Consider the following 19,846-nt stretch of genomic DNA (forward strand, 5'->3'; position numbering starts at 1 on the left):
TAGCTAACATGCCATTGAAAATGTGTGGCGCATTATGAAGCCTAAAATAGCACAACGGAGACCCCCGGACTTTTGAACAACTTAAAGGCCTACTGAAATGCGATTTTCTTATTTAAACGGGGATAGCAGGTCCATTCTATGTGTCATACTTGATCATTTCGCGATATTGCCATATTTTTGCTGAAAGGATTTAGTAGAGAACATCGACGATAAAGTTCGCAACTTTTGGTCGCTGATAAAAAAAAGCCTTGCCTGTACCGGAAGTAGCAGACGAGTAGCGTGACGTCACAGGTTGTGGAGCTCCTCACATCCGCACATTGTTTACAATCATGGCCACCAGCAGCGAGAGCGATTCGGACCGAGAAAGCGACGATTTCCCCATTAATTTGAGCGAGGATGAAAGATTTGTGGATGAGGAGTGTGAGAGTGAAGGACTAGAGGGCAGTGGGAGCGATTCAGATAGGGAAGATGCTGTGAGAGGCGGGTGGGACCTGATATTCAGCTGGGAATGACTAAAACAGTAAATAAACACAATACTCTATTAGCCACAACACAACCAGGCTTATATTTAATATGCCACAAATTAATCCCGCATAACAATCCCGTCCATATAACCCGCCAATACAAATCAAACACCTGCACAACACACTCAATCCCACAGCCCAAAGTACCGTTCACCTCCCAAAAGTTCATACAGCACATATATTTCCCCAAAGTCCCCAAAGTTACGTACGTGACATGCACATAGAGGCACGCACGTACGGGCAAGCGATCAAATGTTTGGAAGCGTACTCACGGTACCGCGTCTGCGCATCCAACTCAAAGTCCTCCTGGTAAGAGGCTCAGTTCTCCACAGGCCAATGGTAAAGCTTGACTGTCATCTTTCGGGAATGTAAACAATGAAACACCGGCCGTGTTTGTGTTGCTGCAGTCGGCCGCAATACACCGCTTCCCACCTACAGCTTTCTTCTTTGCTGTCATTGAACAAATTGCAAAAGATTCACCAACACAGATGTCCAGAATACTGTGGAATTTTGCGATGAAAACAGACGACTTAATAGCTGGCCACCATGCTGTCCCAATATGTCCTCCAAAATCCGTGACGTCACGCGCTGACGTCATCATACCGAGACGTTTTCAGCAGGATATTTCGCGCGAAATTTAAAATTGCACTTTAGTTTATGGGCATGTGTTGCAATGTTAAGATTCCATCATTGATATATAAACTATCAGACTGCGTGGTCGGTAGTAGTGGGTTTCAGTAGGCCTTTAAGCTGTACATCAAGCAAGAATGGGAAAGAATTCCACCTGAAAAGCTTCAAAAATGCGTCTCCTCAGTTCCCAAACGTTTACTGAGTGTTGTTAAAAGGAAAGGCCATGTAACACAGTGGTAAAAAATGCCCCTGTGACAACTTTTTTTCAACGTTTTGCTGCCATTAAATTCAAAATTAATGATTATTTGCACAAAAAAAATGAAGTTTCTCAGTATGAACATTAAGTATCTTGTCTTTGCAGTCTATTCAATTGAATATAAGTTGAAAAGGATTTGCAAATAATTGTATTCTGTTTTTATTTACCATTTACACAACGTGACAACTTCACTGGGTTTGGGTTTTGTAGTATAAATCCAATGGGGTCCTGCTTCTCTATAATCATAGAGATAGAGGAACATTTAAATTTTGTTCATGTTATTTCCTTTCGCATATTTTCCTCAGATATACACAGGAACTATGACTCCTGCAGTGGATCAAATCTGTATTGGAGTCTCACCAGGAGAGGTTTGTAAACCCCAACATGAAATTTTTTTTGATATTTCAATCACTTTGGGCCTGATCTACTGAAGGTTTGTGTGTGTTCCAACACCTGCAAACTTAATAGCGGACGCAACACTGATCTAATACGGTTGTGCGTAGTGGACTGAACAAAATAAGGAGAGCAATCCATTTAGCGTGTCTGTCTTAAAGGGGAACTGCACTATTTTTATTTTTATTTTTTTTGCCTATCGTTCACAATCATTATGAGTAACAGACACCTTCATAACAATATGTAATATGTACAATATACACACTGCAAGTATATTTATAATGTAGTAACAGACACCTTCATAACAATATGTAATATGTACAATATACACACTTCAAGTATATATATATAATGTAGTAACAGACACCTTCATAACAATATGTAATATGCACAATATACACACTGCAAGTATATATATAATGTAGTAACAGACACCTTCATAACAATATGTAATATGTACAGTATACACACTGCAAGTATATATATAATGTAGTAACAGACACCTTCATAACAATATGTAATATGTACAATATACACACTGCAAATATATATATAATGTAGTAACAGACACCTTCATAACAATATGTAATATGTACAATATACACACTGCAAGTATATATATAATGTAGTAACAGACGCCTTCATAACAATATGTAATATGTACAATATAAACACTGCAAGTATATATATAATGTAGTATCAGACACCTTCATAACAATATGTAATATGTACAATATACACACTGCAAGGATATGTATAATGTAGTAACAGACACTTTCATAACAATATGTAATATGTGCAATATGCACACTGCAAGTATATATTATGTAGTAACAGACACCTTCATAACAATATGTAATATGTACAATATACACGCTGCAAGTATGTATATAATGTAGTAACAGACACCTTCATAACAATATGTAAAATGTGCAATATACACACTGCAAGTATATATATAATGTAGTAACAGACACCTTCATAACAATATGTAATATGTGCAATATACACACTGCAAGTATGTATATAATGTAGTAACAGACACCTTCATAACAATATGTAAAATGTGCAATATACACACTGCAAGTATATATATAATGTAGTAACAGACACTTTCATAACAAAATGTAATATGTACAATATACACACTGCAAGTATATATATAATGTAGTAACAGACGCCTTCATAACAATATGTAATATGTACAATATAAACACTGCAAGTATATATATAATGTAGTATCAGACACCTTCATAACAATATGTAATATGTACAATATACACACTGCAAGGATATGTATAATGTAGTAACAGACACTTTCATAACAATATGTAATATGTGCAATATGCACACTGCAAGTATATATTATGTAGTAACAGACACCTTCATAACAATATGTAATATGTACAATATACACACTGCAAGTATATATATATAATGTAGTAACAGACACCTTCATAACAATGTGTAATATGTACATATACACACTGCAAGGATATATATAATATAGTAACAGACACCTTCATAACAATATGTAATATGTACAATATACACACTGCAAGTATATATATATATAATGTAGTAAGAGACACCTTCATAACAATATGTAATATGTACAATATACACACTGCAAGTATATATATATAATGTCGTAAAAGACACCTTCATAACAACATGTAATATGCACAATATACACACTGCAAGTATCTATATATAATGTAGTAACAGACACCTTCATAACAATATGTAATATGTACAATATACACACTGCAAGTATATATATATAATGTAGTGACAGACACCTTCATAACAATATGTAATATGTACAATATACACACTGCAAGTATATATATAATGTAGTAACAGACACCTTCATAACAATATGTAATATGTACAATATACACACTGCAAGTATATATATAATGTAGTAACAGACACCTTCATAACAATATGTAATATGTACAATATACACACTGCAAGTATACATATAATGTAGTAACAGACACCTTCATAACAATATGTAATATGTACAATATACACACTGCAAGTATATATATATATAATGTAGTAACAGACACCTTCATAACAATATGTAATATGTACAATATACACACTGCAAGTATATATATAATGTAGTAACAGACACCTTCATAACAATGTGTAATATGTACAATATACACACTGCAAGTATATATATATATATAATGTAGTAACAGACACCTTCATAACAATATGTAATATGTACAATATACACACTGCAAATATATATATAATGTAGTAACAGACACCTTCATAACAATATGTAATATGTACAATATACACACTGCAAGTATATATATAATGTAGTAACAGACGCCTTCATAACAATATGTAATATGTACAATATAAACACTGCACGTATATATATAATGTAGTATCAGACACCTTCATAACAATATGTAATATGTACAATATACACACTGCAAGGATATGTATAATGTAGTAACAGACACTTTCATAACAATATGTAATATGTGCAATATGCACACTGCAAGTATATATTATGTAGTAACAGACACCTTCATAACAATATGTAATATGTACAATATACACACTGCAAGTATGTATATAATGTAGTAACAGACACCTTCATAACAATATGTAAAATGTGCAATATACACACTGCAAGTATATATATAATGTAGTAACAGACACCTTCATAACAATATGTAATATGTACAATATACACACTGCAAGTATATATATAATGTAGTAACATACACCTTCATAACAATATGTAATATGTACAATATACACACTGCAAGTATACCGTACGTATAAAGTAGTAACAGACACCTTCATAACAATATGTAATATGTACAATATACACACTGCAAGTACATATATATAATGTCGTAAAAGACACCTTCATAACAACATGTAATATGCACAATATACACACTGCAAGTATATATATAATGTAGTAACAGACACCTTCATAACAATATGTAATATGTACAATATACACACTGCAAGTATATATATAATGTAGTAACAGACACCTTCATAACAATATGTAATATGTACAATATACACACTGCAAGTATATATATAATGTAGTAACAGACACCTTCATAACAATATGTAATATGTACAATATACACACTGCAAGTATATATATAATGTAGTAACAGATACCTTCATAACAATATGTAATATGTACAATATACACACTGCAAGTATATATAATGTAGTAACAGACACCTTCATAACAATATGTAATATGTACAATATACACACTGCAAGTGTATATATATATATATATATATATATATATATATATATATATATATATATATATATATATATATATATATATATATATATATATATATATATATATATATATAATATATATACAGCATCTGCCTCACAATACGAAGGTCCTGAGTAGTCTTGGGTTCAATCCCGGGCTCGGGATCTTTCTGTGTGGAGTTTGCATGTCCTCCCCGTGACTGCGTGGGTTCCCTCCGGATACTCCGGCTTCCTCCCACTTCCAAAGACATGCACCTGGGGATAAGTTGATTGGCAACACTAAATTGGCCCTAGTGTGTGGATGTGAGTGTGAATGTTGTCTGTCTATCTGTGTTGGCCCTGCGATGAGGTGGCGACTTGTCCAGGGTGTACCCCGCCTTCCGCCCGATTGTAGCTGAGATAGGCTCCAGCGCCCCCCGCAACCCCAAAGGGAATAAGCGGTAGAAAATGGATGGATGGATAATATATACAATATACACACTGCAAGTATATATACAATGTAGTAACAGACACCTTCATAACAATATGTAATATGTACAATATACACACTGCAAGTATATATATAATGTAGTAACAGACACCTTCATAACAATGTGTAATACGTACAATATACACACTGCAAGGATATATATAATGTAGTAACAGACACCTTCATAACAATATGTAATATGTACAATATACACACTGCAAATATATATAATGTAGTAACAGACACCTTCATAACAATATGTAATATGTACAATATACACACTTCAAGTATATACATAATGTAGTAACAGACACCTTCAAAACAATGTGTAATACGTACAATATACACACTGCAAGGATATATATAATGTAGTAACAGACACCTTCATAACAATATGTAATATGTACAATATACACACTGCAAATATATATAATGTAGTAACAGACACCTTCATAACAATATGTAATATGTACAATATACACACTTCAAGTATATACATAATGTAGTAACAGACACCTTCAAAACAATATGTAATATGTACAATATACACACTGCAAGTATATATATAATGTAGTAACAGACACCTTCATAACAATGTGTAATATGTACAATATACACACTGCAAGTATATATATAATGTAGTAACAGACACCTTCATAACAATATGTAATATGTACAATATACACACTGCAAGTATAAATATATATAAATATATAAAATGTAGGAACAGACACCTTCATAACAATATGTAATATGTAAAATATACACACTGCAAGTATATATATATAATGTAGTAACAGCCACCTTCATAACAATATGTAATATGAACAATATACACACTGCAAGTATATATATAATGTAGTAACAGACACCTTCATAACAATATGTAATATGTATAATATACACACTGCAAGTATATATATATATAATGTAGTAACAGACACCTTCATAACAATATGTAATATGTACAATATACACACTGCAAATATATATATAATGTAGTAACAGACACCTTCATAACAATATGTAATATGTACAATATACACACTGCAAGTATATATATAATGTAGTAACAGACGCCTTCATAACAATATGTAATATGTACAATATAAACACTGCAAGTATATATATATAATGTAGTATCAGACACCTTCATAACAATATGTAATATGTACAATATACACACTGCAAGTATATATATATATAATGGAGCAACAGACACCTTCATAACAATATGTAGTATGTACAATATACACACTGCAAGTATATATATAATGTCGTAAAAGACACCTTCATAACAACATGTAATATGCACAATATACACACTGCAAGTATATATATAATGTAGTAACAAACACCTTCATAACAATATGATATGTAATATGTACAATATACACACTGCAAGTATATATATAATGTAGTAACAGACACCTTCATAACAATATGTAATATGTACAATATACACACTGCAAGTATATATATAATGTAACAGACACCTTCATAACAATATGTAATATGTACAATATACACACTGCAAGTATATATATAATGTAGTAACAAACACCTTCATAACAATATGTAATATGTACAATATACACACTGCAAGTATATATATAATGTAGTAACAGATACCTTCATAACAATATGTAATATGTACAATATACACACTGCAAGTATATATATATATAATGGAGTAACAGACACCTTCATAACAATATGTAGTATGTACAATATACACACTTCAAGTATATATATAATGTCGTAAAAGACACCTTCATAACAACATGTAATATGCACAATATACACACTGCAAGTATATATATAATGTAGTAACAGACACCTTCATAACAATATGTAATATGTACAGTATACACACTGCAAGTATATATATAATGTAGTAACAGACACCTTCATAACAATATGTAATATGTACAATATACACACTGCAAGTATATATATAATGTAGTAACAGACACCTTCATAACAATATGTAATATGTACAATATACACACTGCAAGTATATATATAATGTAGTAACAGACACCTTCATAACAATGTGTAATATGTACAATATACACACTGCAAGTATATATATATAATGTAGTAAGAGACACCTTCATAACAATATGTAATATGTACAATATACACACTGCAAGTATATATATATGTCGTAAAAGACACCTTCATAACAACATGTAATATGCACAATATACACACTGCAAGTATCTATATATAATGTAGTAACAGACACCTTCATAACAATATGTAATATGTACAATATACACACTGCAAGTATATATATAATGTAGTAACAGACACCTTCATAACAATATGTAATATGTACAATATACACACTGCAAGTATATATCTAATGTAGTAACAAACACCTTCATGCGTCTGGAACAGCGTGCTAAAAAGTGCGTTCCGATGGTCGACACGCCGAATGCAGAACTGCCTTTAAATTGCCCAGAAAAGTTTTACATGTCTGCAAAACACGGCAAAACGCGTGGCAGCGTGCATGTGGAACAAATGAGTGTCTCCATGGCCATGCAGCCACGTAGTATAAGCAGAAACATCATTTATATAAGGCGGTCTGCACCAAATATCAACCGTACAGTCTTAGTTAGGGCCGATATATGCTTCAAAATGTACTATCGGAAATGATCGGTATCGGTTTCAAGAAGTAAAATGTATGACTTTTTAAAACGCCGCTGTGTACACGGACGTAGGGAGAAGTACAGAGCGCCAAAAAACCTTAAAGGCACTGCCTTTGCGTGCCGGCCCAATCACATAATATCTACGGCTTTTCACACACACAAGTGAATGCAAGCATACTTGGTCACCAGCCATACAGGTCACACTGAGGGTGGCCGTATAAACAACTTTAACACTGTTACAAATATGCGCCACACTGTGAACCCACACCAAACAAGAATGACAAACACATTTCGGGAGAACATCCGCGCCGTAACACAACAGGACAAATACCCAGAACCCCTTGCAGCACTAACTCTTCCGGGACGCTACAATATACACCCCCTGTGACCCCTTACCCCTAAACCCCGCCCATCTCAACCTCCTCATGCTCTCTCAGGGAGAGCATGTCCCAAATTCCAAGCTGCTGTTTTGAGGCATGTTAATTAACACAATATTATGCCAAATTTTGTTGTAACATCTACAGCTTTTCACACACACACACACACACACACACACACACACACACACACACACACACACACACACAAGTGAATGCAGGGCATACTTGGTCAACAGCCATACAGGTCACACTGAGGGTGGCCGTATAAACAACTTTAACACTGTTACAAATATGCGCCACACTGTGAACCCACACCAAACAAGAATGACAAACACATTTCGGGAGAACATCCGCACCGTAACACAACAGGACAAATACCCAGAACCCCTTTGCAGCACTAACTCTTCCGGGACGCTACAATATACACCCCCTGTGACCGCTAACCCCTAAACCCCGCCCCCCCAACCCCGCCCACCTCAACCTCCTCATGCACTCTCAGGGAGAGCATGTCCCAAATTCCAAGCTGCTGTTTTGAGGCATGTTAATTAACACAATATTATGCCAAATTTTGTTGTAACATCTACAGCTTTTCACACACACACACACACACACACACACACACACACACACACACACACACACACACACACACACACACACACACAAGTGAATGCAGCCATGGAGGTCACACTGAGGGTGGCCGTACAAACAACTTTAACACTGTTACAAATATGCGCCACACTGTGAACCCACACCAAACAAGAATGACAAACACATTTCGGGAGAACATCCGCACCGTAACACAACAGGACAAATACCCAGAACCCCTTTGCAGCACTAACTCTTCCGGGACGCTACAATATACACCCCCTGTGACCCCTTACCCCTAAACCCCGCCCCCCCCCCAACCCCGCCCACCTCAACCTCCTCATGCTCTCTCAGGGAGAGCATGTCCCAAATTCCAAGCTGCTGTTTTGAGGCATGTTAATTAACACAATATTATGCCAAATTTTGTTGTAACATCTACAGCTTTTCACACACACACACACGCACGCACGCACGCACACACACACACACACACACACACACAAGTGAATGCAGGGCATACTTGGTCAACAGCCATACAGGTCACACTGAGGGTGGCCGTATAAACAACTTTAACACTGTTACAAATATGCGCCACACTGTGAACCCACACCAAACAAGAATGACAAACACATTTCGGGAGAACATCCGCGCCGTAACACAACAGGACAAATACCCAGAACCCCTTGCAGCACTAACTCTTCCGGGACGCTACAATATACACCCCCTGCTACCCCCTACCCCTAAACCCCGCCCCACCCCCCAACCCCGCCCACCTCAACCTTCTCATGCTCTCTCAGGGAGAGCATGTCCCAAATTCCAAGCTGCTGTTTTGAGGCATGTTAATTAACACAATATTATGCCAAATTTTGTTGTAGCATCTACAGCTTTTCACACACACACACACACACACACACACACACACACACACACACACACAAGTGAATGCAGGGCATACTTGGTCAACAGCCATACAGGTCACACTGAGGGTGGCCGTATAAACAACTTTAACACTGTTACAAATATGCGCCACACTGTGAACCCACACCAAACAAGAATGACAAACACATTTCGGGAGAACATCCGCGCCGTAACACAACAGGACAAATACCCAGAACCCCTTGCAGCACTAACTCTTCCGGGACGCTACAATATACACCCCCTGTGACCCCTTACCCCTAAACCCCGCCCCCCCAACCCCGCCCACCTCAACCTCCTCATGCTCTCTCAGGGAGAGCATGTCCCAAATTCCAAGCTGCTGTTTTGAGGCATGTTAATTAACACAATATTATGCCAAATGTTGTTGTAACATCTACAGCTTTTCACACACACACACACACACACACACACACACACACACACACACACACACACACACACACACACACACACACACACACACACACACACACGCACACACACACAAGTGAATGCAGGACATACTTGGTCAACAGCCATGGAGGTCACACTGAGGGTGGCCGTATAAACAACTTTAACACTGTTACAAATATGCGCCACACTGTGAACCCACACCAAACAAGAATGACAAACACATTTCGGGAGAACATCCGCACCGTAACACAACAGGACAAATACCCAGAACCCCTTTGCAGCACTAACTCTTCCGGGACGCTACAATATACACCCCCTGTGACCGCTAACCCCTAAACCCCGCCCCCCCAACCCCGCCCACCTCAACCTCCTCATGCTCTCCCAGGGAGAGCATGTCCCAAATTCCAAGCTGCTGTTTTGAGGCATGTTAATTAACACAATATTATGCCAAATGTTGTTGTAACATCTACAGCTTTTCACACACACACACACACCCACAAGTGAATGCAGCCATGGAGGTCACACTGAGGGTGGCCGTATAAACAACTTTAACACTGTTACAAATATGCGCCACACTGTGAACCCACACCAAACAAGAATGACAAACACATTTCGGGAGAACATCCGCACCGTAACACAACAGGACAAATACCCAGAACCCCTTTGCAGCACTAACTCTTCCGGGACGCTACAATATACACCCCCTGTGACCGCTTACCCCTAAACCCCGCCCCCCCAACCCCGCCCACCTCAACCTCCTCATGCACTCTCAGGGAGAGCATGTCCCAAATTCCAAGCTGCTGTTTTGAGGCATGTTAATTAACACAATATTATGCCAAATTTTGTTGTAACATCTACAGCTTTTCACACACACACACACGCACGCACGCACGCACACACACACACACACACACACACACACACACACACACACACACACACACACACACACAAGTGAATGCAGCCATGGAGGTCACACTGAGGGTGGCCGTACAAACAACTTTAACACTGTTACAAATATGCGCCACACTGTGAACCCACACCAAACAAGAATGACAAACACATTTCGGGAGAACATCCGCACCGTAACACAACAGGACAAATACCCAGAACCCCTTGCAGCACTAACTCTTCCGGGACGCTACAATATACACCCCCTGTGACCCCTTACCCCTAAACCTCGCCCCCCAACCCCGCCCATCTCAACCTCCTCATGCTCTCTCAGGGAGAGCATGTCCCAAATTCCAAGCTGCTGTTTTGAGGCATGTTAATTAACACAATATTATGCCAAATGTTGTTGTAACATCTACAGCTTTTCACACACACACACACACACACACACACACACACACACACACACACACACACACACACACGCACACACACACAAGTGAATGCAGGACATACTTGGTCAACAGCCATGGAGGTCACACTGAGGGTGGCCGTATAAACAACTTTAACACTGTTACAAATATGCGCCACACTGTGAACCCACACCAAACAAGAATGACAAACACATTTCGGGAGAACATCCGCACCGTAACACAACATAAACACAACAGAACAAATACCCAGAATCCCTTTGCAGCACTAACTCTTCCGGGACGCTACAATATACACCCCCCGCTACCCCCCGCCCCCTTCAACCTCAACTAGTTGTAGTTGGTATCAGGATTATCTCAGGGAGAGCATGTCCCAAATTCCAAGCTGCTGTTTTGAGGCATGTTAAAAAAAATGAATGCACTTTGTGACTTCAATAATAAATATGACAGTGCCATGTTGGCATTTTTTTCCATAACTTGAGTTGATTTATTTTGGAAAACCTTGTCACATCGTTTAATGCATCCAGCGGGGCATCACAACAAAATTAGGCATAATAATGTGTTCATTCCATGACTGTTTATATCGGTATCGGTCATACTTGCCAACCCTCCCGGATTTTCCGGGAGACTCCCAAAATTCAGCGCCTCTCCCGAAAACCTCCCGGGACAAATTTTCTCCCGAAAATCTCCCGAAATTCAGGCGGAGCTGGAAGCCACGCCCCCTCCAGCTCCATGCGGAGCTGAGTGACGTCAGGTGCGCAACACCACGTAAATCGTTGGCCAACCAAAAAGTAACCCCAGTACGCTATAGCCAACATTCACCAGGAGATGGCAACAGACAAACATAGATCAGTCTATTACATTATTCCCCTTTTAGAAATGTATAGAAGTTACTCAAAATAAATAAACAACCCAACCAAAAAATGCAGCACCTCAATTAAAAAACTGTACTTAAGCCACATTCTTTCTTTTTTTTTTTAGTACTGAATTCTTAACCCTCATTTGTAAAAAAAAATAACATGCTTATTATACAAACAGTATTTGTACACCTTTAGCACAGATTTTTATACTGTCTTCAGAAATTCAGTTTTTTTGGTGGTACTCGAAACCTTTCTGGGTACCTGCGAAAGGGTGTTCAGCATAGTTAGAAAAAATAGTGACAGAGAATAGAACAAGGATGGACAATTCAACCCTTAACTCAACAATGAGTAGATGAGTTATGTGTGTGTATATGTGTAAATAAATGAACACTGAAATTCAAGTATTTCTTTTATTTATATATATATATATTATATATATATATATATATAAATATATATATATATATATATATATATATATATATATATATATATATATATATAAAATAAATAAATATATATATATAGCTAGAATTCACTGAAAGTCAAGTATTTCTTATATATATATATACATATAGATGAAATACTTGACTTGGTGAATTCTAGCTGTAAATATACTCCTCCCCTCTTAGCCCCGCCCCCAACCACTCCCTCGCCCCACCCCGACCACGCCCCCACCTCCCGAAATCGGAGGTCTCAAGGTTGGCAAGTATGGTATCGGTTGATATCAGTATCGGTAATTAAGAGTTGGACAATATTGGATATCGGCAAAAAAGCCTTTATCGGACATCTCTAGTCTTAGTAGATCACACTTAACACGCCCATTAATAGTACACACAGTTTGCCCACGTTGTTTAGCGCCTGGTATTTGGATCTCAGTAGATGTTGATTTGTTTTCCAGTGTTTTGGTCTCCTTGGGGTGAACGGCGCTGGGAAGACCACCACGTTTAAGATGTTAACTGGAGACACCGAGGTCACCTCAGGAGAGGCCTCAGTTACCGGCCACAGGTTTGTTGCACACAGTACTTCCATGTTCCCCAATAAACCTCCATATGGCGGTACCTGTTTGAGGCTGGAAACGGTTCCTTACGTCTTCTCGTTAGTATACTCGCCAGTTTCTTTTAGTCAGACAAGATTTCACACTGGGATTGATATACAGACCATACTTGCCAACCTTGAGACCTCCAATTTTGGATATTATTCAGTGAGTTGATTCACCAAAACTAACCTGTTATACAGGAGGAAAAAAACACACAGGACGTTTCAATTGTTCACAGACTGGTCGCTCTCATCAGAATGACAAGACACTTCCGGTCTGCAGGTGATAGCATTCAATTGGGAAGAAACGCCCTACTGCCCCCTACTGACCAATGTGAATACTGATAAATGTGGAATGACAGCTCCAAAAACGAATTCAAACCACAAAATAAAATAAATAAATCAACACAAAAATGTGACACATTATGGGCGGGTCACATATGCATGTACAGTAGATGGCAGTATTGTCCTGTTTAAAAGTGTCACAACATTGCTGTTTACGGCAATGTTGTGAACAGGCTGTCAACACGTCACTCAGGTCCGCATGGAGCTGGAGGGGGCGTGGCCTCCAGCTCCGCCTGAATTTCGGGAGATTTTCGGGAGAAATTTTGTCCCGGGAGGTTTTCGGGAGAGGCGCTGAATTTCGGGAGTCTCCCCGAAAATCCGGGAGGGTTGGCAAGTATGATACAGACACACATTACAGATTACACACGCACAGATTGACATACACATTTTCAAATCATTTTACAACATTATTATTTCCATATCTTGAGACACAGTCTGGTGTGTGTCTAAATTCACCTATTTGGAGTAAAAATATTTTTTGCAAACCAGTAATTATAGTCTGTAAATGATGTGTTGTTGTTGAGTGTCGGTGCTGTCTAAAGCTCGGCAGAGTAACCATGTAATACTCTTCCATATCAGTAGGTGGCAGCCGGTAGCTAATTGCTTTGTAGATGTCGGGGAACAGCGGGAGGCAGTGCGCAGGTAAAAAGGTGTCTAATGCTTAAACCAAAAATAAACAAAAGGTGAGTGCCGCTAAGAAAAGGCATTGAAGCTTAGGGAAGGCTATGCAGAATGAAACTAAAACTGAACTGGCTACAAAGTAAACAAAAACAGAATGCTGGACGACAGCAAAGACTTACTGTGGAGCAGAGACGGCGTCCACAAAGTACATCCAAACATGACATGACAATCAATAATGTCCCCACAAAGAAGGATAAAATCAACTAAAGTATTCTTGATTGCGAAAACAAAGTAGATGCGGGAAATATCGCTCAAAGGAAGACATGAAACTGCTACAGGAAAATACCAAAAAAAGAGAAAAAGCCACCAAAATAGGAGCGCAAGACAAGAAGTAAAACACTACACACAGGAAAACAGCTAAAAACTCCAAATAAGTCAGAGTGTGATGTGACAGGTGGTGACAGTACACCTACTTTGAGACAAGAGCTATATTGATGCATGCTTGGTTATGGTTTAAAGTCATATCCAACAATTGCGACAAGTTTCGTTTTTTAATGATTTCTGCGGGTGGTGTGCCTCCGCTTTTTTTTCAACGCAAAAAATGTGCCTTGGCTCAAAAAAGGTTGAACATACTGCGTAAAAAAGCTTACTTACACACAAAAACCTGCCGTACGCCCTTTTTCACGGCAAAGTTGAGATGCGTCGAGACTGACGTTGACGTGGAAATGTGCGCTTGCTGCCACATGTACGTCTCTACATGCTGGAGATACTTTGGCGACACACAAAGGCCAACTTTTACAAACCCCGTTTCCATATGAGTTGGGAAATTGTGTTAGATGTAAATATAAACGGAATACAATGATTTGCAAATCCTTTTCAACCCATATTCAATTGAATGCACTACAAAGACAACATATTTGATGTTCAAACTGATAAACTTTTTTTTTTTTTGCAAATAATCAATAACTTAGAATTTCATGGCTGCAACATGTGCCAAAGTAGTTGGGAAAGGGCATGTTCACCACTGTGTTACATGGCCTTTCCTTTTAACAACACTCAGTAAACGTTTGGGAACTGAGGAGACACATTTTTGAAGCTTCTCAGGTGGAATTCTTTCCCATTCTTGCTTGATGTACAGCTTAAGTTGTTCAACAGTCCGGGGGTCTCTGTTGTGCTATTTTAGGCTTCATAATGCGCCACACATTTTCAATGGGAGACAGGTCTGGACTACAGGCAGGCCAGTCTAGTACCCGCACTCTTTTACCATGAAGCCACGTTGATGTAGCACGTGGCTTGGCATTGTCTTGCTGAAATAAGCAGGGGCGTCCATGGTAACGTTGCTTGGATGGCAACATATGTTGCTCCAAAACCTGTATGTACCTTTCAGCATTAATGGCGCCTTCACAGATGTGTAAGTTACCCATGTCTTGGGCACTAATACACCCCCATACCATCACACATGCTGGCTTTTACACTTTGCGCCTAGAACAATCCGCATGGTTCTTTTCCTCTTTGGTCCGGAGGACACGACGTCCACAGTTTCCAAAAACAATTTGGAAATCTGGACTCGTCAGACCACAGAACACTTTTCCACTTTATATCAGTCCATCTTAGATGAGCTCAGGCCCAGCGAAGCTGACGGCGTTTCTGGGTGTTGTTGATAAACGGTTTTCGCCTTGCATAGGAGAGTTTTAACTTGCACTTACAGATGTAGTGACCAACTGTAGTTACTGACAGTGGGTTTCTGAAGTGCTTCTGAGCCCATGTGGTGATATCCTTTACACACTGATGTCGCCTGTTGATGCAGTACAGCCTGAGGGATCGAAGGTCACGGGCTTAGCTGCTTACGTGCAGTGATTTCTCCAGATTCTCTGAACCCTTTGATGATATTACGGACCGATGGTGAAATCCCTAAATTCCTTGCAATAGCTGGTTGAGAAAGGTTTTTCTTAAACTGTTCAACAATTTGCTCACGCATTTGTTGACAAAGCGGTGACCCTCGCCCCATCCTTGTTTGTGAATGACTGAGCATTTCATGGAATCTACTTTTATACCCAATCATGGCACCCACCTGTTCCCAATTTGCCTGTTCACTTGTGGGATGTTCCAAATAAGTGTTTGATGAGCATTCCTCAACTTTATCAGTATTTATTGCCACCTTTCCCAACTTCTTTGTCACGTGTTGCTGGCATCAAATTCTAAAGTTAATGATTATTTGCAAAAAAAAAAAAAGTTTATCAGTTTGAACATCAAATATGTTGTCTTTGTAGCATATTCAACTGAATATGGGTTGAAAATGATTTTTCAAATCATTGTATTCCGTTTATATTCACATCTAACACAATTTCCCAACTCATATGGAAACGGGGTTTGTACTTCTCACCCAGCAGGCACAAATTAAAGAAAACAATGGGAGCCACATAAATCTTTTGAAATTTAAAATGAAATAACACTGCATACAAAGTTTTTTTTTTTTTGCTTTGTGCTATGTATAAACCAAGGCTCTCAGACACGCGGCCCACATCTTAATATGAAAATTGAATGTTAGTGCGGCCCACAAGTTGAATGGTGCTTGACAGCGTCATATTTGTCATTCCTCCCGATTTTTCCGGCAGACTACGGATTTCAGGGTAACTAGGTAAATATTCTCTCGAACGTACTGTGATGGTACAGCATTTAGCGCCTACTACAACCAGCGTGCCGGCCCAGCCACGCATTGTATGGGGCTTCTGCTTGCTCACGTAAGTGACAGCAAGGCATACTTGGTCAACAACCACACAGGTTACACTGACGGTCACGGTAAAAAAAAAAACTTTAACACTCTTACTAATAATGCGCCACATTGTGAACCCACACCAAACAAGAATGAGAAACACATTTCGGGAGAACATCTGCACCGTAACACAACATAAACACAACAGAACAAATACCCAGAATCCCATGCAGCCCTAACTCTTCCAGGCTACATTGTACACCCCAGCTACCAAACCCCGCCCACCTCAACCGACGCACAGAGGGGGGGGTGATGTGTGAGGGAGCAGGGTTGGGGTGGGGGCGGGGTTTGGTGGTAGCAGGGGGTGTATAATGTAGCCCGGAAGAGTCAGGGCTGCATGGGATTCTGGGTATTTGTTCTGTTGTGTTTATGTTGTGTTAAGGTGCAGATGTTCTCCCGAAATGCGTTTGTCATTTTTGTTTGGTTTTGGTTCAAAGTGTGGCGCATTATTAGTAAGAGTGTTAAAGTTGTTTTATTTGGCCACCGTCAGTGTAACCTGTGTGGCTGTTGACCAAGTATGCCTTGCTGTCACTTACGTGTGCAAGTAGAAAATGCATATAACAAGAGGCTGGGCTGGCACGCTGTTTGTAAAGATTGTAGAGGGCGCTAAATGCTGTACCATCATGGCACGCCCTTATTATTATTGTAAGGGTGAAAATCGGAGAATATTTGTCCCGGGAGTTTTCCGCTTGAGGCACTGAAATCCGGAAGTCTCCCGGGGAAAATCGGGGGGGGTCGGCAAGTATTCAGCTGAGCCGCATCAGAGTGATCAAAGAGCCGCATGCGGGGTTGCCGACCCCTGACATAGAAGAACTATAATAACGTTTGAGTGAATGGGCGCTTGCATTGGAGCAGGCCCATAATACATGGATGATGTTTTGGTGTAGAATAACAACAATTGTCCTCTTGTCAGCATTTTGACCAACATACTGGACGTCCACCAAAACATGGGCTACTGCCCGCAGTTCGACGCCATCGATGAACTGCTGACTGGAAGAGAACACCTTCACCTCTACGCTCGCCTCCGCGGGGTGCCAGAGGTGGAGATCAGCAGGGTGAGGAGGAGCAGGACCACGTACTTAAGACTTACATGCAGGAGTGTGAAACCGCCTGTTTGCAGATTGCGGAGTGGGCCATCCAGAAGCTGGGTCTGTCCGAGTACGTGGGCCAAAGCGCCGGCACCTACAGCGGAGGGAACCGCAGGAAACTGTCAACAGCTATCGCCATGATCGGCTGTCCCGCTCTGGTCCTGCTGGTGAGTCCCAAACCCAAACTGACCCTCCCAATAACGTAAGCAAAATGTATTTTTTTTGTTCTCCACGTCAGGATGAACCCACAACAGGCATGGACCCGCTGTCCAGGCGCTTCCTCTGGAGCTCCATCGTGAGCGTGATCCAGGAGAAAAGAGCTGTCGTCCTCACCTCACACAGGTGCACCACACGTCTGAATGTGTATTTGGGAGTATTTTTGGAACGTAACGGTCGCTGTCCCTTTAACAGCATGGAGGAATGTGAGGCGCTCTGCACGCGTTTGGCCATCATGGTGAACGGGTCCTTCAAGTGTCTCGGAACCATTCAGCAACTCAAATACAAGTTGGTCTCTTTTGTGCTCGTCCACTTTGTGACACTCTTCGACAAATACATTTGTAAACACGTTATGATGGGACCGTATGTGGATGTACCGGCACACTTAAAATTTTCTCAGAAATCAACAGTGCGCCTTATAACCCGGTGCGCCTAATGTACTGTCAGGTTCAAACACTGATGACATCTATTAAACAGACAAGAAGCAAGGAATCATGCAGAGACAGAGTTCAATTTGGCTCAATGAGGAGAGACGTTTGGAGCTGCACACTCAGTTACAATCTCCCACCACGCTCTAAGGTCCAGACCCACGTGCTCCTCTATTTATTTGGGAGGTCCCTGGTTACATCACTGAGGCTGCTTCTGAAGGAAGGGGGGGTAATTTCAGCAGCCCCAGTTAGACAGAAATGCAAATGTGCTGACACTCGTGATATCGCCCTGTCTCTGCTTTGTCTGTGTCACGGTCCTCAATAACACTGATAAGAGACGACTGCAATCCAAGATTGCAAATTGTTCACTTTGCACAGATAGAAAAGTACAACTTCAGCACAATTGATAATAACTATAGCAACGGCCTTTAAGCATAACAGTTGTGTGATAACTTACACATAATTATTCTAACATGTACGGAATAATGCTGGTTGTGTTTACCGACCTCGAAGCAATTTTATTTGGTACATGGTGTAATGATAAGTGTGACCAGTAGATGGCAGTCACACATAAGAGATACATGTAGACTTAAAAATCTGTCAAAATGTTTTAGTACGACTTTGAAGGCGCACCA

At 39.6% G+C, this 19,846-nt stretch overlaps 1 protein-coding gene across 2 annotated transcripts in view; it reads left to right on the forward strand.

Annotated features, from left to right (window-relative positions):
• LOC133609869 (retinal-specific phospholipid-transporting ATPase ABCA4-like) overlaps positions 1 to 19,846 on the forward strand; it is a 600,088-nt gene that overhangs the window by 196,164 nt on the left and 384,078 nt on the right. The window contains exons 44-49 of one of the 2 annotated variants that reach the window (XM_061965894.2): positions 1,716 to 1,778; positions 13,604 to 13,710; positions 18,393 to 18,534; positions 18,600 to 18,734; positions 18,806 to 18,909; positions 18,979 to 19,071. In XM_061965894.2, the coding sequence (XP_061821878.2) occupies positions 1,716 to 1,778; positions 13,604 to 13,710; positions 18,393 to 18,534; positions 18,600 to 18,734; positions 18,806 to 18,909; positions 18,979 to 19,071 (644 nt within the window). The remainder of the gene's footprint in view (positions 1 to 1,715; positions 1,779 to 13,603; positions 13,711 to 18,392; positions 18,535 to 18,599; positions 18,735 to 18,805; positions 18,910 to 18,978; positions 19,072 to 19,846) is intronic. The other variant, XR_012050540.1, reaches the window with a different exon arrangement.

The sequence above is a fragment of the Nerophis lumbriciformis genome, linkage group LG07, assembly GCF_033978685.3.
Source record: "Nerophis lumbriciformis linkage group LG07, RoL_Nlum_v2.1, whole genome shotgun sequence".
In the NCBI taxonomy this organism is placed as follows: Eukaryota; Metazoa; Chordata; class Actinopteri; order Syngnathiformes; family Syngnathidae; genus Nerophis; species Nerophis lumbriciformis.